Source organism: Pseudorca crassidens, chromosome 20 (genome assembly GCF_039906515.1).
Source record: "Pseudorca crassidens isolate mPseCra1 chromosome 20, mPseCra1.hap1, whole genome shotgun sequence".
Classification (NCBI taxonomy): domain Eukaryota; kingdom Metazoa; phylum Chordata; class Mammalia; order Artiodactyla; family Delphinidae; genus Pseudorca; species Pseudorca crassidens.
In genome coordinates, this window is record NC_090315.1 from 58,138,569 (window position 1) to 58,161,933 (window position 23,365).

The following is a 23,365-nucleotide window of genomic DNA, read 5'->3' on the forward strand; positions in this document are numbered from 1 at the left end:
TCGTCGGTGGCTGTCATAGGGCCTGGCTGCTCCCAGCTCCCGGAGGTCAGCCTGTTGCCTGTTTCTCTCCATCCCTTCCTTGAGGTCCCCCACAAAGAGCATGCCCAGCAGATAAGCGTTGAATGTAAAATGAATGAATGATAGCGTCTTCTCTTTACGGGAGTGGGTTAGAGGGAAAGAACAAAATCCCCATTCTAAAGTGCGGCTCTAGAAGGCATTTTGAAAATTCCCATTTTATTGTGAGCTCTTTTTTGCTGAGCCGCAGAAGCATTCAGAAAGACCTGAAGAATGTGATTACACCACACCTGAACTCCTGTGTCTTGTCAGTTATAAGAACCAATAAGTCTCCTTTAGTTTGTCTGCTTGTTAAATGAAGTCTGATTAGAGTTTCCTGTCCTTGGAAACAAAATATTTCTCACTGATATTTGTGGGTGTGTCCTAAAGATGTAAAGTGTTGGTTCAGTTCATCTCCCAAACTGCCTGCATGTAAATCCTGGCCGTGGGGTCGGCTTCCGGGGGGACCCAAACATCTGGGAGAACCAGGGCAGACCTCCTCAGGGCCGGTGCCACGTATGTAACGTTAGTCCCGTCACCACTCTGCCCTCTTCCCTTGTAGGGCTTATCACAGGCTCTGCTTGTCCTGTTTATTTCCTTCTTGACTTATCCTGGGTCTCCCTCTCTGCCCCACTCTTCCCCTCTACCCAGGTCTACAGGAGCATCTGTCTTGCTGACAGAACAACACCTGGCACGCGGCAGGCATTTAAGAAACACTGCCCCAGAAACTAACCATTGCCCTTCCAACTTCTGACTTGGCCACAGCCCAGGGGTTGGTGAGCCCTGACCTCTGCCACCCATCACCTGGGGGACCCTCCCACCTCCTCCGACATCCCTAGGTCAGCCCCAGCAGTCCCCGAGGCTAGACCTGCCCCAATACACCGGAGCAGCCACTTATCGCTTCTTAGTACAGTTTAATGTTTCTCTAGGAGTTGCAAGCAGGGGTGGGGTGGGGGGAGCCCGGGAAAGCTTAGTTAGGAAGGCGCCAGGTGAAATTGCTGAGTTTCCCAGGGGATCATATTTCAAGCCAGTCATTGACTGAGTACAATGGAAGCCTTTGGAACAGCGAGATTGGCTCATTTTAGCTCAGGGCGCCCAATTTCATGCTTTTTTCCCTTTGTTCCTCTTGCAGGAAAGGTGATTTATGAAAGTCATGTGCCTTCTCTGCGCGTCACCTGGAGCTGGCGGCCAGGGAGGCTGGGCTCGTGCGGCCTCAGCCGGGCTGCTCTGGACGGCCCCAGAGCCACAGGACTGGTGGGGACAGCGGCGTCCCTTTGTTTTACTTTTAGCTGACATTGTGTTCTCGGAGGTGCCCCTCGGTTAGATGTCAAATGATGGATGAGGCCAGCGCTGGGCGAGGGTCCGGAGGCTCAGAGCTGCGGGCGCTGCCTGCTAGTCCTGGCTTTGCCGCCTCTGACCGTGTGACCTGCCCCATCACGTCCCCTTCCTGGGCCTCCGGGTCCACACCCATAAAAGGGCCGGGTTGGGCCCAGTGACCGTAAGGGACCGTTTAGCTCTGAGAATCTGTGAGGCAGGCGGTTGGTTCCCGGGCTGGCGGGGTCAGGAGGGCAAGGGACAGTCCCCTTCTCGTGGCAGCTGGAGAGTGAGGACCTGCTCTGAGCCTCGGGGATGGGGTCACCTGCCAGGCGGACCCTCTCTCCTCCTCACCGAGGCGCCAATGGTCCATGCACTGCCGGCCATCTGGCATGTTCTATCCGGCCCGCATGGGAGCAGAGGTTAATTTTGTTTCTTATTTGAATGCCTTGGGCCCGGCCACCACTCCCCTGCTCTCTTTCTCTTTCTCACTCTCCACTCCCTTGCCAGCATTTCCTGGGGTCACCTCGCAAATAAAGGGCTTTTATGTCACCGGTGATGGCGCCCCCAGATGTGATACCCTGAGAGGGACACAACCTCACGGATATAGTGTGTGGCCAGGAAGGCACAGCCTCAATCTCAGCACAAGGAGATGGGATGGGCACAAAATGAGGCGTGTTTTACTGAATAAGGAGAGGTCCATACTCACCCCAAATTGCCATGTCATCTGTGTCGAAGAAAGGCTGTGGAAAGATCCAGATCACGGGAGGCTAAAGAGATAGGACAAGGAAATGCAACACCCAAGCCCGTGCTGGACGCTGTCCCAGACGGAAAAGCCTATAAAGGATATTATTAGGGCAGCTGACAGAAGCGGACCAGGCAGTAGATTAGATTAAAATAGTGCGTCCAAGTTAAATGTGCTGACGTCGGTAACTGCATTACGGCTTTGTGCGAGAATATCCTTATCCTTAGGATCTACGTACCAAAGCGTTTCGGGTCTCCTTGGGCTCTCCACCTTAAAATGAAGGAGTTGGTTTACCTTAGAGCTTCTATCCTTTCACTTGGGGGAGGAGTCATAGGTTCCTTTGAGAACCTGATGAAATCATCGAACACTGCACTCTGAAATGCACATAACGTACACGTGCTTTGTTTCACGTCATCTCCAGAGATTCCCAAAGCCCTTGTGGAAGCTCTTGGCTGGGAATCCTTGGACCCATGGGCTTCTGATACGCTTTCCAGTTACTACCTTCTAAAGTTCTGAAAGCAAGGCGCCGTGATATAGTCATCTATTCTCAAATGGTCCAGAAAAGCATACTATATAGGGAATAAAAAAATAGAGCAAACGATAAAACAAATGGGGCCAAATGTTTCTTAAAAGGTGTATTGGAGTTGTCTATGTACTGTTTTTGCTCTTTGCAACTTTTGGTCAGTTTGACGTGTTTCCCAAATAAAATGTTAAAAAATCAATTGCAGGGTGCCTAGTAATCATTCAACAAGTGATGCCCGTTATGAGCATTTCGACAAGAACGAGAGGAGGGAGGGAGTTTAACGCCGCTGGAGGGAGGTGGGCAGGGGGCATGTAGAGCCGTGCAGCCAGGCACCGGGGCGAGGCACCCAGGTGGGTGGGTAGGCGTGTGGCGGGCAGCTGGTGGACAGATCTTCATGAACTCCTATTCAAACTTGAACTACTTGCTGATTGTTGCTATGGGAGCAATTCTGCGGATAGTCAGGGACTGTGGTGAGCTTTTCTTTCTCACCTCTCTCCCTGTTTCTTACCTGCCCCTCTCTCTCCATCGTATAAGTTGTAGCAATGAACTTCCAGAATCCCAGACTGTCCACGCTGGGAGGGAATTTAACAACTACCTCATCCACCTTCTCCACGGGATCAATGAGAAAAGGAAGGCCCAGTGAAATCAATTTCCATGCCCATGTTATACAAAGGGTTAAGTGTTGGTACCCAGGGACCCCAAGACCACCCTCCTTACTCTGTTCAGGGTGGCATGGCAAAGTGTTAGAATCTTGTCTTGAATATTTTCTTTGAGGTCTTGGGCAGTGTTTCAGATGAACCTAAGAGCTGATATACTAGCAAGAGTGTCCTGCTGGGAATCAGGCTGCTCGGATCTAACTAAACGAACATGCTGTGTGGCCTTGGGTAGGTGGCTTTCCCTCTCTGAGCCTTGGTCTCTCCATCTTAAAATGCAGAAGTTGATTTACTTAACTTCTTGTCCTTTTTCAGGGATCATGGATTCCCTGAGGGTTGATAAAATCATTGAACCCTTTCTCAAAGCTGTTCATTTTGAGACACACTTAATCACCAGACGTTCAGGGACACCTCATGGAAACCACCTGCTTAGGTTGTCTTCTGATGGGCCTTCCAGGCGTCAATTTCTCCAGTCCTAAAAGCTATGAAAATAGAGTCAGTGGGTCGAGCCCCACTTGCATTGCGTTGAAGAATTAACCCATCCATCCTCAATTCACTTGGGCTCAACTCTGGCTAGAGAGGTGTTGAACCAACACTTTAAAGTTGCCTCTGGAAGCCGCATGAAAATAAGCTTGAAGTAAAGGGGCCTTTGCTCTTTTGCCTTCAGCTGGAAAATTTTGACTTTTGGCTGCAGTCATGCCCATTGGCCTCCGAGAAAAACAAGCCCTTCTGGGAATCGCAAGACTCCTTTCAGCCAATGGGGATGAAGAGACCGCCTAGCAACTCGCTGGTCATCCCCATCCCACCCAATCAGCATGAAGGAAAAGCTGCTCTGCCAGGCTAGACTAAACACAAGGAGACCAATCCCCCCGGGACATTGCAGGGAAGGGAAAAAAATAGAGCCTTTAATTAAGCCCCACATGTAAGCGATCAATTCCAATTTTCCACTTCTAATTTGGTAAAGAATTTCCACCGGGCATGTACTGAGACGTTATAGAGCCTTATAATGTTGGGGATGGGCTCACCTATTTTTCTTTTAGTCCTGGCACATTTTGTTCAGATGACTGGTATGGGAAACAGAGGAAAACGGAGAGGCCTGGGTGGGAGCCAGTCACAGGATGGGCTGAGCCAGAGTGGGGAGTTATTGCCTCAGGCACGCAGCACAGAAAAGTCTCCAATGAGAAGAAGAAGGACCGATATGGGGCCTGATGTGGGTCCCAGGCCTTCCCTGATCTGGGGTGAGCTCGCCCCCAATGGGGGCCATGACTGAAATGGGGAAGGGTATCTAGAAATTTGCACATTCTTTTAAAAATCATTATTTGCAAGTGCTGCACCTTGGGATTCAGAGCTCTCCACCCACACAGCCGCCCTGAGGGTCTTTGTGAGACCCCAGCTGGAAAACCACAGACCTAGCCCAATGCGTGAAACTGACAGAAAGGGGCTAAGGTCACAGGAGGCTTTTCCAGGGGGTAGGGCTTTTCCTTGTGAGACTGGCCACCTCGCCACTATGCAAAGCGCCTATTTGGTGGAACAGCATGGGAAGGACTGGGGGGTGCCCCGCTGACTTTGGGGGAGTTAGAGGGACGGGGACATGTGTGTCTGTCAGCTGGGAGTGCACCCGGAGAAGTCAAAGGGAACAAGGGCTCCCCGCGAGATCAAGGCCAGCTTGAAGCTAGATGCCGATGTGGGTGCCCCCTGTGCCAGAGGCCGAGGCCACACTGACCCTGGCGTTGAGGTCAGGGGAAGGCGTGTGCCCAGCACATAGTAGGCCTGCACTAAATACTAGTGGAATGAATAAACAGCACGTTAAGTTGTCCCCACTGATGAAATGCTAACGCGCCTACACATGAACTACATCAGATCCACAGGTCCACGATCTTCTCTCCATCATCCATTTGCAACCCCGTGCTCTTAGCGGATTTACAGCCGACGGTGCGCAGCTGTGCACGGCCGAATCACTGGTGGGAGGTGCTATCGAGGCCCCTCCCAGGTGTGCTCAGCTGGGGAACAAAAGATGAGACTCCAGGGGTGTCACCACCTTGTACGATTAATGACGTGGAGGAGGCAGGCCCTCATAGCTTGCCTGACCTGCTCGACTGTTCCCTGTTCCCAGCTGGTACTCCTGCAACCCATCCCATCATCATAATCATTCACACCTGCAGTCCGTTCACATCACCCCTTTCTCCAGCATCTGCAATATCTCCTCTCCATCTACCGAAATGTCCAAGTCCGCTACACAGCATCTCATCCCAGCCCACCTTTCCAGCTCCATCTCCCCAAACAGCCCAAACAGCCCTCCGCATTCAACCCCTTCCTGTGTCTCTGTGAAGCCCTCCGGGAGCCGACTGCCCAGAATGCACTGCTCTTTCCCCTCTGCTCAGGGCGCACTGCTTTTATCTCTAAGGACCTGGTCCTACCTCTGCCTCCTACTCTGGATGCAAAGGGCCGGGTCTCTTAATGAATGAATGGATGAGCAAATGAATTCATTGAAATATCAGCCAAGGACGTCTATTCTCTGGCATCAAGGGGTCGGGGGAGCGGGGGAGCAGGCAAGGGGCAGATCCTAGGTCTGCCCTCGTTTCTGCGCTGCATCTGTGGTGGCTTAGCTGAGAGTGGAAGGCCGAGGTCCCCACAGTGCTGGGGGAACCAGCAGCAGGAATGGTTCTCTCAAGCGACAATGCAGTGCCCTGTGAGAGTTAGCCTCTGTCAAGGCCAAGGACCGGATAATTGGACGATGTCTCACCAAGAGCCCAGGTGGCCAAGGAGGACCCGCTGTGCTGACAAGTGCCGCTCCTGTCCAGGTCCCAAGTGCGTCAGGAGGGGTGGCAGGCCACCATCCCCCACTGTGGGACTTAACGTGGAGGCCAGTTCTGCCTTCTCGGCTAAGAGCTTCCAGAGCTGGGGGAAGGCAGCTGCATTAGAAAAATGCCATTGGTGGTGTGAACAATAGCAAAACTGACCCCGGCTAGAACCCCCAGTAGAGCTGGGTGGAGAGATCTGATCAGAAGGGTTTGCAGTGACTGAACCCTCCAGGTCCTGGTGGTGGGTTGGCCCAGGAAAGAGGGTCTTCGGGGAGGAATGGAATTCTGTAGGCTTGGTTCTCTAGGTGTCTGGAAGCTAGCCTGGGTTGTTGAAGACTCTGCAGGAAAGGAAACGAGATTAAAGGGAGACAGACCTAACCCAGCAAGCGAACCTGCTTGTGCTCAGCGAGGAGCAGGGAGAGAGGAAACGGCAAGTGACGTGAACGTCGTGGCCAGGAGGGTCAAGAATCACCCAACCAAACATCTCTGGCCTCGAGCCCCTCCTAGCCCTGGGAGTGACCCCCAAGCTCTAGGAACACACCACTGGATGACGTAGGTGCTGGTGCTCTGCAGTTCATGTGAGCCGAGGGCGATGGGCTGAAGATCTGGAATATTCAGGGGGGATTTGGAGTTAAATGTATGCCATGGGCAAGGCAGGGCCCTCCAGGATCAGGTCTTTGACGTCGTTTAAGAGTTCGCGTTCACTGGCCGGGGCCGCGCTCCGCAGGCGGCGGAAGCGAGCCTCCAGCTGCTCCTGCCGTTTCTTGAGCTCCAGGTACGAGTGCGAGAAAATGTGAAAGATGGACGTGGCCGGGAAGGCCATGATGAGGATCCCGCTCAGGATGCCGCTGAGGGCCACCATCTGGCCCGGCACGCTGCTCGGGACCATGTCTCCGTAGCCCACGGTCGTCATGGAGATGACGGCCCACCAATAGGAGGCCGGGATGCTGGTGAACTCCAGAACTCGCCCGGACTCGTTCTCGGCCACGTAGACCAGAGGAGAGAAGAGGGTGATGGCTACGCAGAGGAAGAGGAGGAGCAGGGCGAACTCGCGCGTGCAGCGGCGCACCGTGAGGCCCAGCGTCTGCAGCCCTAGCGAGTGGCGGGCGAGGCGCATCACGTAGAGGATGCGCAGTGCCCGCAGCACGCGCAGCGCCAGCCCCACCTTCTCCACGTACGAGCTCCGGCTCGGCCTCTCGCCGTCCCCCTGGGGCTCGTCGGACACGGCGAGGGACACGTAGTACGGGGAGATGGCCAGGATGTCGATGATGTTGAGGGGCCCTTGGAAGAACTGGCACTTGTTCTGGGCCTGGACAAACCTCAAGCAGAACTCCAGGGAGAACCAGGCCACGCAGACGGTCTCCACGATGAAAATGTAGTAGCACTTCTGCGAGCACTCGCCCTGGAGAGACGACAAAACGCAGGGTAGAGAGGGGACGGAAATGGCGAACTAACCACACTGAAAAGCAATTCCATAGATCTGTAATGATACCGATATCGATTCCGTATGCAGAGTCTCTATACTAAAGGTATATTCTCTCTCTATTTTATATATTAAATATATATTAATAATATATTAACACGTACTAATATATTCTATAATATATTAATATTTATAATATACATAATGTTACTGTAATATATATTATATAATACATATCACAATATACTGATATATTAAGTATAGCATATATTAAACATTCAATATATATTCTCTATATATTCTTTGTATAGTATATGGTCTCTATATTCTATATATTATCTATCTATCATTTAGCTGTACATCGATGGAGCCCTGTTGTAGACTCTTAGTCATCTACCAAAACCCCCTTTTTACATAGTTCTCAAGTTGTGGCTGTGCGCATGGCCAGTCAGCTAGATCAGAGACCACTTTTCCAGCCTCCCTTGCAGCTAAGCATGGCCACATAACTAAGCCCCCACCCACAGAATATAAACAGAGGGGATGCATGCCACCCCCAGTTCCAGGAGTTTAGTGTTGGCGTGAGTTCCTGCACACTCTTTCTCCCCTTCCTGTGAGCCAGGGCTCCCCAGCTTAGAACCAGCAGATTGGACCAACGCCCTGGGAAGGACGAGCATCATGGTGGGAAAAATCCAGGTGTCAGAATGAGAGCTGCCCACTCACCTCGGTCCCTGTTTATGAGACAAACCAACTTCTACCGTGTTGAAAGCTGTTCTATCGTGAGGCCAAGTTTCTCCTTTATGACATAAGCACCTCTTGTGTACCAGGCACTGCTCTGGTGCTGTCACTTAAGCCCCACAGTGATGCCGTGAGCAGGCAGCCGGCTTCAGTTATGGCCCAGGAAATGGTCCCGAGCGCTGAGATAAATTGTCTGAGCTCACGTTCATAGTAGATGGCCTCCCAGAGATTATGCGCTGTTTTGCCCGCCATCCCTCATTCATTCATCCAACAAAATTGCACGGAGGACTCACCTTGTGCCAGGTGCCATGCTAGACTCCGGAGGTAAAGGACTAGAGAAGCAGACATGGTTTCTGGGGGCTTGGAGCCTGGGGCAGGCAGAGAGGACACCGGCAGCCCTGTGAGGCGGATTGCAACTATGTCCCTCCTGAGATCCCAGCCAGGTGGGGCTCCAGTGGGTTCCTCACTGTGTCATTCACACCCCTACCCCTGCCCCCAACAGCGACTTCCGCTAGCCCCTCTGCTACTCCAAGTGTGCCCTGGAACCTAAAGCATCAGCCTCCCCTGGGAGCTTGTTAGAAACATGTAATCTTGGGCTCCACGGCATCCCTGCGGAGCTAGAATCTGCATTTCAACAATGATTTGTGTGCTCAATAAGCTTGGAGAAGCTCTGCTCTAGTGCAGTGGTTCTCAGCCTTGACCGCACGTGTTAGAATCACCTGGGGGGGGGGCTTTGAAACAATCCTGATGTCCAGGTCGGGATGCCAGAGATTCTAATTTACTTGATCTAGGTTTTAGCCTGAGCAGTAGAATTTTCCAGAAGCCCCATCAATGATTCTCATGTGGAGCTAGAGTTGAGAACCTGACTCTAAATATTACATCTACATCTTCATCTCTATCTGCATCTATCTCTATATTGTCTCCATCTGTGTCTATATCTTCTATCATCTGTATCTTATGATAGATGAGTGAACCAATGACCAAAGCCAGTTGATTGAGTGAAAAGCAAGATGCTGACAAGCACAGTTTTCTTTGGATTAAAAACCTCTGATGTGGAAAAAGAAATTATTTCCAGTGCCTGGGCTCACAGGAATACTAAACTGAAATAATCTTTTTGTCTGGCCTTTGAAGAGAAAAACAGGCTGGGCCGTCCTGATCTCTATTCGCCGGTCCAGTGCTGGGTAGCTCTCTCTCCCGGTTCACTGCCTCGGGAGGGTTGAGACAAACGGAAATGACGCAGGTAAAGAAGTTAGCAGGCTGCTGCCTCCGAAGGTACGTGAAACATTGTAGCTACCCGGATGAGATGATTCACTGGTTGCAGACATAGCCTGCCTGGTCTGTTTAAGGGGAACTATCCTTCTCCTATCCTGGATTTTACAGGAGGCTGCGGAAATTCTCCAACACACTAGAGGTCTTTGCCATGACTGCCTGGGGTTTGCTTCAGGACTCTGGAAGGCTCAGGAGTTTTGGGTCCTGATTCCCCAGTCCTGCTACAAACTTGCTGTGTGACTTTTCTGGGGTCACTGCCGCCGCTCTCTGTGCTTTAGTTTCTGATGGAGAGGGTGGAACAGAATCAGGATTTCGCAAAGCTGATTCATAAGCCCTGCATCAGAGTGCCCTAGAGTGCTTGTTACCAATGTGGATTCTGGGGGCCCCATCACAAAATCAAAGCCCTGGAGCGAGGCCCAGGAATCTGCATTTTGGCGAGGCCTCCTGTTGACTCAGAGGCACCTGGAAGTTTTTCAGCCTCTGGGCCAGATCCTCTCCATAAGGCCTCTTTCATCACTGACATTCTGGGAGTTTTTTTCTTTTGCGTAAGAGCCTTCTGTGGCCTGGGAATAGTCTTCCCAGACCAGCGACCCAATAGCTCAGGAAGGTGACTCCTGGGAGGCAGAGGAGGCCCTGTGGGTCCTCCCTCCCTTTGCCTCTGGTGCTGGCTTTTGGATGTTCCAAGCATGCACCACTCACCTCCCACCGGCCACCTCCCTGCCCTGCAACAAGTGCTCTGCCGAGTCACCCCCTGCATGGCTGCTCCGCTCTGCAGCCTAAACCAACCTCCCAGCACTGGTCCTCAGACAAATGCCCTGTTAGCGGCCGGCATTGGAATGGCAGGGATTTATGGGGTTCGAGCTGAGAAAATAATTCCCAGGCCAGGCAGTATTTGAAGAAAACTAGAATGGAAGGAAAGAAAAAAGTCACCCTCTCTCTGAGGAAGTTTCTGGTTGTATTCTGTAGGTAGGATGAACAACTCATCCTGGTTTGCCCAGAACTTTCCAGGTTGAGCAACAGACAGTCCCAGGTCACCAGAACTTCCCCTCAGTCCTGGACAAACGGGGATGCTTGGTCACCCCCCTGAGGGGCTTGTCACCACGAATGAGGCGTGCTCTGATTCCTTCCTGCAATGAAGAGAAACATGACCAGCCCCAGGTAGGCCGGAGGGGTGAACGGTGTGACAGCATGGACGAATGTCACAGATGGATGCGGGGCTATGTTTCCATCCAGGTGAAGTCCAAGAGCGGGCAACACTCACCTGAGGTGGACAGAATCACCAAAAGAGTGGCTGCCTCTGGATGGGGTAGAGAAGACCACAAACAGATCTGGAAGAACATTCTGGGGTGATGGGAATATTCCATATTAAACAGGGCTGTGGGTGTGCCCCATTTGTTACATTGGACAGCTAAGACTTGTGCATTTCAGTGTACGTAAATGTCACCCATAAAACTGTAAAATAAAAATAAAATGAATGATCGTGGTGCTAAATGATTGTGGGTGGGAGGGGGTGGAGAGAGAGAGAGCCAGAACGGCAGACTGTGGACAATCGTGAAAGCTGAGACATGGGTACTTACTGGGGGTTCATTAGATTATTCTATTTACTTTGTAAATGCTCCAAATTTTCCATCCAGAAAAGTTGGTTGTTTTTTTTAAAATCAGAGTTGGAAATCAACACCACAATGAGATACCACTCCACGCTCACTAAGATGGCTGTGATTATAAGGACAAAAAATAACAAGTTTTAGGAAAAGGGGATTAAGTGGTATAGACTACTAGGGATAGAATAAATAAGATACAAGGATGTGATGTACAGCACAGGGAATACAGCCAGTATTTTATAATATCTTTAAATAGAGTATAAGATACAAAAATATCGAATTACTCTGTTGTATACCTGAAACTAATATGATATAGTAAACCAACAATAAGAAAAACAAGTGTTGGTGAGGATGTCGAGAAATTGGAACCTCCCAGTCATTGCTGGTGGGAATGTAAAGTGGTACAGCTGCTGTGGAAAACAGGTGGGCGGTCCCTCAGAAAACTTAAACATACATTTGCTATATGACCAAGCAATTCCGCTCCTAGGTATGTACCCGAAGGAACTGAAAGCACACATCCACACAAAAACTTGTCCATGAAGGTCCACAGCAGTGTGATTGATAACAGCCAACAAGTGGAAACAAGCTAAATGCCCACCAACGGATGAATGAATAAAACAAAATATGATCTCTCTATATGTTGGAATATTATTCAGCCATACAAAGGAAGTCCTGGGCTTCCCTGGTGGCGCAGTGGTTGAGAGTCCGCCTGCCGATGCAGGGGACACGGGTTCGTGCCCCGGTCTGGGAGGATCCCACATGCCGCGGAGCGGCTGGGCCCGTGAGCCATGGCCGCTGAGCCTGCGCGTCCGGAGCCTGTGCTCCGCAACGGGAGAGGCCACAGCAGAGAGAGGCCCACGTACCGCAAAAAAAAAAAAAAAAAAAAAAAAAAAAGGAAGTCCCGACACGTGCTGCAAAGCAGATGAGCCTTGAAAGCCTTATGCTCAGTGAAAGAAGCCAACATAAAGACCATATATTGTATGATTCCATATCTATAAAATTCCCAGAAAAGGCAAATTCATGAAGATAGAAAGTATGTTCGCAGTTGCCTGGGGCTGGTGGAATGGGGGCGGGGAGGGGATGGGGAATAATTGGAAGTGTGAGCAGTGTTGCTTTTTAGGGTGATGAAAACGTTATGGAATTAGTGGGGATGGTTGCATTACTGCATACTAAAAATCACTGATTTGTGCACTTGAATATTTGAGGGTATGAATTATATCTTAATAAAAAAGAACCTCGAGTTTGAGTCTGAGTGGCCAAGTCAGTCTGGGTGAGGCAGGGAGTGAGGTCCACAGCCTTGCCCCATCCTTTCCTGAAGCTCCATAGCAGAGCTACTCTGAAGGGCTCTGGGGTCAGAGGGAGGCCAGGGCTTTCTGAGGACAAAGCCATTGTCCATGAGGGACCATCTGGACAGGCTGACCAGCAGATGGCTGCAGGTACAGCTAGGGCCAGTTCTAGAAGTTCCATCTGGGAGGGACTCGGGGCCAAAGTCTTGACCTTGGAGCCTCCCCTGCACCCTCTGTCTCTCTCACAGCAATGCCTGCCATCTCCTCTTTGGGAATGAGGCCAGAATCGGCCACGTCTTACCCGCTTAGCTCAGTGCTGGTCCCACTGCCCCATTCAGCAGTTCCACCCAGTTCCCTCCCTTTCCTTCCTCCTGGCTGTGAAATCCATCATTTGTGCCTCTGGTGCTGGCGTCGGTCCTCCCCGTCCCGGTACCTGGTGGTGCTGACTCATGCCTCTCCCCGAGAGCCAGGTCTCTCTGCCCTCCTCCCCTCATGCAGGCCCCTTCCACGATCCTCTCCCTTGTCGCCCTCGCCTTGAGCCGCCGTCCCTCCTCCCCAGCCCTGCCCCTACCCTTGGCTCCCTTGTCCTAGCCGCCCAGACTCCCCAACCCTGGCACATGGGGGCTCTGAGTGGGAGGGGCTCGGAATTGAATGCACAGAGACCAGGGGAGCGTGGTGAGGCAGGAGGGACAGCATGAAGTATGTATACTCAGGAAAGGGGGGCTCATACAGGAAATGGGGAATAGTGCTTGTTGGCTGGGATATAGGGAGACTCAGCAGGGGGCAGGGAACACCCCCCCCCCCCACACACACACACAACTCCCAAAACAGGTTAAGAAGAATTCCGTAAAGCCATTACCAAATGTCACTGAACACAGAGAAGCTACAGAGCGGGCAGTTCTCTCTGGAGCTGATCCATGATCCAAGAAGGGGCCAGGTAGGAGGAGACACTGGCTCCGGCACGAGACTTTTTATCAAAGGTGGGGAGGAGGGGGAGGATATTGCAGCCCCAAAGGTGAGCTGCACCAGCGCCAGGAGGGAATTGTTCCATCAGGGCCCCCAGTGGTTCCACCTGGTCTTTAAAAAGCTCTCTGTAAAAAAAAAACAAATCTCTCGGGCTTCCCTGGTAGCGCAGTGGTTAAGAATCCACCTGCCGGGCTTCCCTGGTAGCGCAGTGGTTGAGAATCCACCTGCCGATGCAGGGGACGCGGGTTCGTGCCCCGGTCCGGGAGGATCCCACGTGCCGCGGAGCGGCTGAGCCCGTGAGCCATGGCTGCTGAGCCTGCGCGTCCGTGAGCCTGTGCTCCGCAACGGGAGAGGCCACAACAGCGAGAGGACCGCGTTCCGCAAAAAAAAAAAAAAAAATCTGTCTGTGCCTTCCTTCCTTCCCCATCCCAGCGAGACGCAGAAAGCACAGCACAGGGCACAAGGGGGCGGGGGAAGCAGAGCCCCACCATCCCACCCCCAGCCGCACCGAGGCTCTGCTCCCATCCAGTGCACTTTGCACAGATGCAATCCAGAGTGTGTCCCTTTGCAACATCCCCGAAGTCCCAAGCAAACCTCTGGGCAGAAGTAGAAGCTAGAACAGGAGGGGATGTGCGAGCATGTGCCTGTGCTTGTCCCCAGGGGTCCCACGGAGCTGGGAGAGAGTTTGAGGGACAAAGCAGATGCGCGGGCGGGAGGGGCATGAGCGAATCCCAAAGGTGGGTAAACATAGCCAGTGCTGGCTCTGTGCCGGCACATCGTGAATAGACCGTCGGTCCTGTTGCCTCCTTCTGAGCAGGTGCTGGCATTATCCTCATTTATGGGAGAGGAAATGGGGGCATAGAGAAACAGAGTGACTCGTCCGAGGGCAGAGCCAGGTAGCAGCAGTAAGGAGGAAGAAAAAGGTCAAGAGAAAAGGACCATGTGTTCAGCTGTAGCAGCCTGGTGACCTTCTGACTCCCCCAGAGGGCGGACAAGGTGCTCTGAGCAGCAGAGAGGCCAGGCAAGGGCTACAAGGAAAGGGCGCTAGGGCTAAATGGCAGGGGTGACAGCCCCGGTAGAGGACTTGGGCGGAGGGAAGCAAAGAACCTGAGGAATCCATCACTGGCTGGATGGATAAACACATTGTGGCATTTACAGACCGTGGAATATGACTCAGCCCTGAAAAGGAATGAAGTACTGACATAGGCTACCACACAGATGAACCTTGAACACGTTATGTGGAGTGAATGAAGCCAGAAACAGAAGGCCACATATTGTATGATTCCATTATGTGAAGTGTCTGGAATAGGGACACAGAGACGGAAAGCAGACTGCTGGTTGCCAGGGGCTGAGGGTGGGGGTGGGGAGCGGCTGCCTGATTGGTCCAGGGTTTTCTTTTGGAAATGTATTGGAACTTGATAGAGGTGTTGGCTGCACAACCTTAAGAATGTGCTAACTGCCACTGAATTGTTCACTTTAAGATGGTTAATTTTATGTTATGTGAATTTCACCTCAATTTAAAAACGGGAGCTGGGATGCTCAGGATATAAGCTCCAGGAAAGTGAGAAATTTGTCTTATCTGCAGCATCTAGAAGAATAGACTTAGTAGGTACTGCGTGACTGTTGATGAATGAATAAAAGGACAAATGTGGTGACTTCCTGTTAACTAGTACCTGATAAGTGAACAATGATGACGACTAACGTTTTTTGAGCACTTCCCGTGTGTCGACTTTGTTCCAATCCCTTTACACAAATTACTCTTTTAATCCTCACCATAACCCCCTGAGGAAAGGGCTAATAGCATCCCCATTTTACAGATAAGGAAACTGAGGCTCAAAGAAGTTAAGTGACTTTTCTGAGATCATTGAGTTCATGAGGGATGAGGCCAAGATTCAAACCCAGGGCGTCGGCACTCAGAACCATTACCCTGGACAGAGAAGCACTTCACAAAGTCCAGATGCCTTAGAAGTGCTAAGTGCCATTGAGGCTGAGGGTCTAGCCTACAGGTAGAGGGCCGAGCATTGGAGGAAGGGGTGTAAGGGGTCAGGTTTTAGAGCCAGGCAGAGGTGAGCTCAAATCTTGGCTCTGCCACTTACTAACTTTGAGCTTAGGAAAGTGATAAAAAGCTTCCCTGAGCCTCAGTTTCCTCATCTGTGAAATGGGGGTAGAAGTGGTATTCACTTCCCAAAGCTGTTACAAGGATTAAGTCCATCCTGTGAAATGCCAGCCTCCTGAAGGGCACTTAATAAGCATCAGTTCTCTCATCCCTTCTGGGCCGAGCTCTCCCAGGGAACCCAGCAGAGCCTGAATGCTCCTGGAGGTGCTTAGGCACTTGGCTTGGTCTTTCCCATCCACAATGCCTCCTGCCTCCTCCATCTTACTTTGCAATCTCGGGCACAGACCTTGCACCCCAACTGCCAAGTTTACTCAAGGGATGTTGCTGTAAGAAGCTAGAAGAATTAAGGGCAAGGAAAATGCTTTCTTCACAGGTGTGCTAATTCTCCAACCCTGCGTGACGCCTCTTCCGTGTCTGATGGAGGTGTTCTGCAAGTCACATCCCCTCAGGATGACTTGAACCCTCACACCTCTTGGGTACTTCCTGTCCCCAGAAGTAGCTGTCCAGCTTTGCAGTCAGTGCTGAATCGCTGCTTTCAGACTGATGTCCCAGAGGACAAATACGAAATACCAGGCACGTGTGGCTGGGAAAGGACATCATCTTTTTATGTGAATGTAAGGGCGCAGTTTGAAAGAACGAAGCCCGCCTGGTCCTCAGCCTCCAGGCTCTCTGAATCACCATCGAAATAGACACACATTTTTTTGGAGGGCTGCATCTCCCAAGCCCTCTCTGGGCAGAACACCCAGGGGTGGCTTCACAGTTGCACAGAGGTTGCAACTGGACCGGGGGCATCACCTCCCTTGACCCACGAGTAGAAATGGCTGCCTGATTCCCCGGTTCTGCGGGCCTCTTACCCACCTCTAATTTAATTTTCCAAGTCCCTGTTACACCAACCTGTGTTCGTACCCTGGGTAATTTTCAAAGCATTAGGCTTTGAAAAGAGCTTGTCCCTCTGCACAATCTAAATCCCGGCTCCCTGAAAATCCATCCCTAAGAGGAACAGGCTTGTGAAAAATCCAGGGGTCCTTCCTCAGCAACGGGGATCAAGGGCACCCTTAGGGGACAGAGGACGGAGGCCCCTTACTTTGTCCTAATCTTTTTACTACAGCGTCCACATGTAAATATTTCTGTGAACAACCAGGCTATTAAATTACATGATTTCGTTCTAAAGAATGAAAGAAATGCCTACAATCAGAGCTACAGTCCTCTCTATGGGGAAAAAAGCTGTTTGAAACTCGAAACATTTTGGTTGGTTTCCTTTAGGACAAAATATTAATAGGTTGAACAAGATACATTTTATTCAGCAAAAATTTATTGACAGCCTACTCCGGGTGTGAAGCACTGGCTAGTTCTCCATCTAAGTCCTCTCTATCTGGAAAGTTCTCTGATCCTCCCTGGGATATATGTGTTTTTTTGTTTTTTTTGTTTTTTTTGCGGTACACGGGCCTCTCACTGCTGTGGCCCCTCCCGTTGCGGAGCACAGGCTCCGGACGCGCAGACTCAGCGGCCATGGCTCATGGGCCCAGCCGCTCCGTGGCATGTGGGATCCTCCCGGACCGGGGCACGAACCCGTGTCCCCTGCATCGGCAGGCAGACTCTCAACCACTGCGCCACCAGGGAAGCCCTGGGATATACGTTTAAGAGAAGGGAACTTAGGTCAACCAACACCAGTTATAAACCATATACAGCCTGCACTGCCGTATGTATATGTTTTCTTTATCGGCTCTCTCTCTGCTATAATGTAAGCTCCATAAGTTAGGTGCTGCAGAGCCGTGAGGATTATAGAGCAACATTTTAACTTAGGAAACAATCCAGTTCTCAGTTTGAAGCTCTCCAATAACCTTCCCAACAAAATGTTAGATTCTTATCTCATTTCTCAGACCATCTGGCCCCCTGGGGGATGTGGGCAGTCTCCCACAGCTTCCCAGAAAGACACGGCAGGAGTGGGCAAGCAAACGTTTCTGCCCTGGCCTCCCGGGGCAGGGTCACTTCCAAATCAACTCAGCTGTGAGTTCCCCAACCGGTGGGACTGACTGGGAGGCTCAGGAACAAGGGCCGAGAGTCTCTGTCATCATCGGCATCTTCACTTGGTTACTCCTAGGAAGCTAAGTGGCCTGAGCCGCAGTTTACTCATCTGACAATGGAGCTGAGATGCCCACGAGAAAGTTGGCTTAAGGAGGTAGGGAATCTGGTTCTGGTCTAGTGCCTGGCACACAGTAGCTGCTCAGTTAACATGCGATGGGTGCATGGACTGTGTGCACCTTCATAGTGATGTGAGCCGTCTTACAGAGGAGGAAACTGAGGCTCAGAGAGGCGGAGAAATTCGCCAGTGGTCACAGAGCCAGGAGAGGCTGGGCTGGGCCAGCTCAGCCCACTAAGACCACGGTGGCTTTGTCAGTGCCTGGGGCTCTCTATCAGAGGCAGGGCCCCTCATGACTTTCATGGGTGCCCTTTATGTGCTTCCTTCTTCAAAAAAAATGTATAAAATTATCTTTTACTACTGCATCGGTGTGAAAATGAATACAATTCACACTGGATCATATTCATTGCTTTCTTTCTTTTTTTTTTTTTTTTTGGCTGTATGGCGTGTGGGATCTTAGTTCCCTGACCAGAGATCGAATCCACGCCCCCTGCATTGGAAGGGCAGAGTCTTAACCACTGGACCGCCAGGGAAGTCCCTCTTTCCTTCTTGTTTGCAACGATATTAAACGTTTTCGTGGGCCCTCAGTGCCGCGGGTCCCGGGCACCACGCCCGACAGAGAGACGGAACACTCACCTTGTCCTCCTCTGCCCTCAGGTCCGGCATGGTGCTAACGCACAGGCTGACGGCCATGGTGGCCACGAAGAGGATGGACAGACAAGCAAAGATCTTTCCCGGGAGCCCCGACTGCGGGTTCTCCACCATCTCCTGCAGCCGGTTCATGAAGAGCGCCCAGCGGGACGTGTGCACGGTGGGGCGGCCGGCTGCCCGACACTGCAGCGTCTCCTCCGTGCGCAGCTCGGCCACTTCGTCCAGCTTCCTCAGCAGTGTCTGCAGGCAGCACGTCTCCAGATTGGCTTCTTCGATCCCCCAGTAGGTCAGCTCCTCCTGGAAGGACAGCACGCACATCTCCTGGAGGAGGACAAGCTTGCCTGCCGCCAGGAAGCTTGCGATCACCCCGAAAGCGCTGGGGCTCCGGTCAAAGAAGAACTCTTGGTTATCCTCGTCGTAATCGTCGCAGAGCTGAGCGATCTCTTCGTGGCTCTGGCAGAAGCGGAGTTTGCTCAGGCGGCTCAGTGGAAACTCATCCAGCGTGCTCCACGGAAGGAGGTACCGCTTGCCCCCCACGTTGACCAGCATCTCCTTCTTCAGGTCCGCCGTCCAGGAGGCGTCCTGCGCTCCCAGCTTCCGGGCCCTGCGGTAGTAAATGCCCTTGATGGACGGGGGCTCCACGGGCCGTGGCAAGAACTGACTCAAAGGGCCGCAGGAGCCGAGGTGATGGTGTCTGGGATGCAGGCCCCTGTCTCTGGAAGGCATGGGTATCACCGAAGACGTCCTGGCACCCAAAAGGGACAAGAGCAAGAGAACGGGGAGACATCAGTCTCAGGGCAGAGTCCTAGACAGCATCTCCTCATGTCTGCTTTCCTGCAACTGCACCTGCATCATTTATTCTCTTAATCTTCCATCCAACACAGATTTACCGAGCACCTACCACTATGCGCTTGGGATCTATCAGTGAACAAAAAGAGATGATGATGACATCCCTTCCCTGATAGAGCATTTATTTATATCTCAGAAGAATCTCCCTGGAACAGCTGTGTCACTTTCAGGCTGTGTGGTCTTGGGTATGTCGCTTAACCTCTCTGATCTCAGCATCATTATGGCAATGACAAGACTCATCCCAACTTTGCAAAGTACGGTTGTTGAAAATAGAGCTTAGGGTGTAAAACTTTGTCAAGTTCACTGCCAGGTGAACTGCGATCCCTTACGGACTGCCACCCCAGGTAGGTTTCTCAGCCTCTCTGAGCCCTTTGCTTCATCTGCACAGCTAGGGTAGTTTGAGTGCCCACCTCACTGGACACAGTGAGGGTTACGTGCAGTAACACACGTGAAGTGTATATTAAGAACAATTCTAGATGCTTCTGACATGGCAGGCACTGACCCACATGCCTCTCCTATGTTAACTCATCTCAACAACCCCATGAGGTAGACATTAGTATACCCATTCTACAGATGAGGAAATTGAGGCCCAGGAAAGTTAAGTAACGAGGAACTGTATGTGGCACAGTGTCTGACTCCCAGGAGAAGCTCCACAACGATCACCTGAGCCCTCTTATTTGCTTTCCCACTTAGAGGACTTTGCTATCAATGAGAGCACTCCTCCGTGTTCATTGGGTGCTTTCCTCAGCCACCTTGCTGTGTGACCTTGAGTCAGTTACTCCCCCTCTCTGGGCCTCGGTCTTGTTATCTGTGAAATGAAGGGGCCTCTAATGCTCTCTTCATTTCAGACCTATTTGGGGTGCTTGACTTACAGGGAAGGGTTTTAGATTTAGCCCATGCATTAAAAAAAATCATCGCCACAATATTTCACATCCTCAGCCTCCCGCAACTGTTTCCTGTGCTATTCATTCTAGCCAGAGCTGTTTCCAAAGCGTCCATAACCTTACATTCCAAGATGCACTCCAATCACGAGAAAAACTCATCAGCTGAATGGAAATAAAAGTTCCTCTCAATTTCAGAGGCAGTTGGGTTCCAGCAGACAGCGAAGAGTTGCATCACAGCCGATGCATTTCACACTTGCTCGCCACACAATCGTCTGTTATTCTGCGTGCGTTACTTCGTTTACAATGTACGGCCAGAGAACGATGAGCAACCTGCAGAAAGAAGCGTATTTTGAGATCAGGGGAGCCGCTTCCCAAGCGTTCTTGTTTTCCGAGTGAAAAGACGCAGAGCCAGAGAGCTGAAGTGACTCATCCAAGGTCACACAGCGAGTCCCAGTGCAACCAGGGACTCTGTCTCCCAGCCGGAGGCTCTTTCTAGAACCCCCCAAAGTGCTCTTTCCGAATTCACTGCACAAACCCAACTTTGTAACCCACTGCCCCCCAGAAGTAGCCAGCACACAAATGTCCTTCCAGAGCGTGGGAAAGGTGTTCACTCAACACGGTGCTTTGACAAAGGATGTTTAAGAGCACCGTGCGATCCGCAGCCCCCGCCGCTGCAGCAAACACTAACTTCTTCCCCCCAAGTTTAACTCACCCTCCTGTCTCAGGGAGCCTCTTTCCAGCTGTTTCTCTGCCGGGCAAGGGGAGCCCATGTCTCGATGCCCAGGGAAGAGCCAGGTTTGTGGTGAGGATGAAGGAGGAGAAAAGAAAAAGCCCGAACACAGCAGTTTCTGGCTGAGTTAGTTTTCAACCTTCCTTTCCTCGCCTCCTTCAGAAACCAGAAGTCCGTTCATTCTGCAGCTCTCTCTCCAGCAGCTGCAGAAAAGCCCAGGAGGAGTGGGGTGGTTTTTTTTTTTCCAATCCCCTTTCCCAGAATCCCTTTTCCCCATGAGAGGTGAGGGTCTGAGGGATTCGTGCTGGGAGGGAGCCGGGCCAGCTGTCCTGCTTCAGCGGTGGGCTCTGCACTCTGAGTCCCACCGGGAAAGCCAGTGTGGTCCTGCAAGAGAAGAGGGTGGGAGGATGGGAAGGGCTTAGAAATAATCTCTCCATCAGCCAGACAGCAGGCAGGAGCAGCCGCCGCTCTGCCAACCGCCTGGAAGGCAAGGACAGCTGTCCGCCCTCCCTTCCAAGGAGGAGCAGAACTCGGAAGGAGCGGAGGGCACCTTAGGGCTGGGGCATCTGCAGCTACCTGTCCCAGGCATCCCGGAAGCTCCTCGGGATGTGCTGATGATGGGGGGTGGGGTGTGCTCACGTTGAGGCTGCAGGAGGAGCTGCTTTTAACTAGCCCAGGCCTGGGACAAGTGCAGAGAAACCCAGCATCCGAGCGCTGGGTGGGAGTCCCGGAGGCTCTGTGACGGACCCGGAAGTGGTGTGAGCTTGGAGTTGTACACACCTGGATCTCTGGTTCCCATGTAAGTGGATGGGTGGCCTTGGACAGGTGACTTTGTGCCTCTGAGCCTCAGTTTCCTTGTTTGTAAAATATATGAGAAGGAGAGGGGGTTGGGGGAGAGTCACGCCGGAAGGCACAGGGCAGCCTCCTTCTGGTGGGTTTGACAGCATGGTCGGGATAAAGAGGAAGAGGCCCAGTTCTAGGGCCTGCGTCCTGGCTTCAGCTCTGCACTGCCTTGCTGTGTGTCCTTGGGCAGTCACTTCACCTCTCTGGGCCTCAGCTTTCTCCCCGGTCAAATGAGTACAGTGAAAGCGGTGACGGCGAAAATTGCAAAAGCATCTTCTCAAGTAGGCGCTCAGTGTACGCTGGCTCTTCCTAATTTTCTTAAGAGGTTCTGAGGCCCAATCTCTTGGCTTCCAGAATGGAGTTATTATTATCAGCTGCATTTTGCAGATGAGGCCTGGAGGTCTAGTGAAGAGGCTTGCTCAAGTCACCTTGCTGGTTGGAATGTGCAGTTAACAGAGACTCCGGGTTCTGGTGCAAGGATCTGCGAGGAAGTCCGAGCTTGAGTCTTCCGAAGCTACCTGGAGGCGGGTGGCAGGAGTGGGGGGACCTCTGTGGGCTTTCTGCAGCCCGGGCAGTGGGAGGAATCCAGGCAGGAGCAGAGGGGCTGATGGAATGGAGCCGGTCTAGGGTAGCACTTTGCAAAGGGTATTGCCTGAAACCTGAGGGCTCTGCATGAATGATTAAGGGGGCTGGAATTGGGGGGCGGGAGACAAAGAAGATGGCAGGGAGGGATGAGATTCTGCCTCACCATGGCAGCTTCAATCGGATCAGTTTCCCATAGTGCGTCTATAAGTGTAACCCAAATAATTGCTGTGGCCCCGCAAGGCCCAGTCACCACACTCCGCCCACTCCAAGAGACCCCAGGGCGCCTGCTAGTGATGGAGACCCTCTGCCCCCTTCACCTGACTCCCCAGCTCTCTCAGACCTCACAGCTGCTCCAGCACCTCTCATAGACGAGGTACCAAAATCACCTTTCAAGCTCCTGCTGGCTTCTTCCCCTCCTCTCTCTCTCTGTCTCCCCACCTCCCCCAGCTCTTTATTACTTATCTCGATTTAACATCTCTGGCCAAATCTCCCCCAACCTGTTCCCCTACCTCTCAGCTCTCTTTGGATCTGGAGTGCATGGGTTCCAATCAAGAATTTACCACGTCCCTGCTGGGTGACCTTCAGCAAGCTTCTTAACCTCTCTGGGCCTCAATTCCCTCATCTGTGAAATAAAGATGATAGAACCTACCTATTGGTTTGTTATGGGTACTGAACATGTCAATTTACATTTATAAGGCAAGCAAGTCCCATTTAAGTGCTTGCTGTTATCATGATTATTATCTTAAGAAGTCACCCACAAGAGACCCAGAAAAGGGAGGAAAGAGTCTGAGCTCGCAGGGCCAGCCAATGGCAGGCCAGTGTGCTTTCCACAGCCTCAGTGCCTTCTATCAGCACCGTCACTTTGTCCAGGCATCCTGGCCCAGGGTATTCAAATGAGTCCTTCCACAGGGCTTGGTAAAGTCCTAATTCCCTTTTAACTTAATGCCACTGCCTTCCTGCCCACAATATTTCCCCCGTTGTGTACACTTGACCTCAGCTAATCAGAGAATATAGCCAGGCCCCCATCCCTTTCTAGCCTCTTCTAAGTCTGGGATACAGGACAGCCTAAGCCAGCCCATCCTCGTTCTCTTCTGAAAGACTGCCACCTGCCATATTCTTCTGATAAAGGGATGACCTGTGACCATGAATGAGTCTCCTAGGGCTGCTGTAACAAAACACACAAATGTAGTGGCTTAA

The 23,365-nt window shown here is 51.8% G+C and overlaps 1 protein-coding gene across 1 annotated transcript; it reads right to left on the reverse strand.

The window, feature by feature from the left end:
• Window positions 1–510: 510 nt before the first annotated feature.
• KCNG4 (potassium voltage-gated channel modifier subfamily G member 4) lies at window positions 511–21,294 on the reverse strand. The gene is made up of 4 exons (XM_067718397.1): window positions 20,723–21,294; window positions 20,134–20,340; window positions 18,263–19,022; window positions 511–7,492 (listed from the first exon to the last, which is right to left on the reverse strand). Coding segments are annotated over exons 2-4 (1,533 nt in total). The 5' UTR covers window positions 20,136–20,340; window positions 20,723–21,294; the 3' UTR covers window positions 511–6,721.
• Window positions 21,295–23,365: the final 2,071 nt, after the last annotated feature.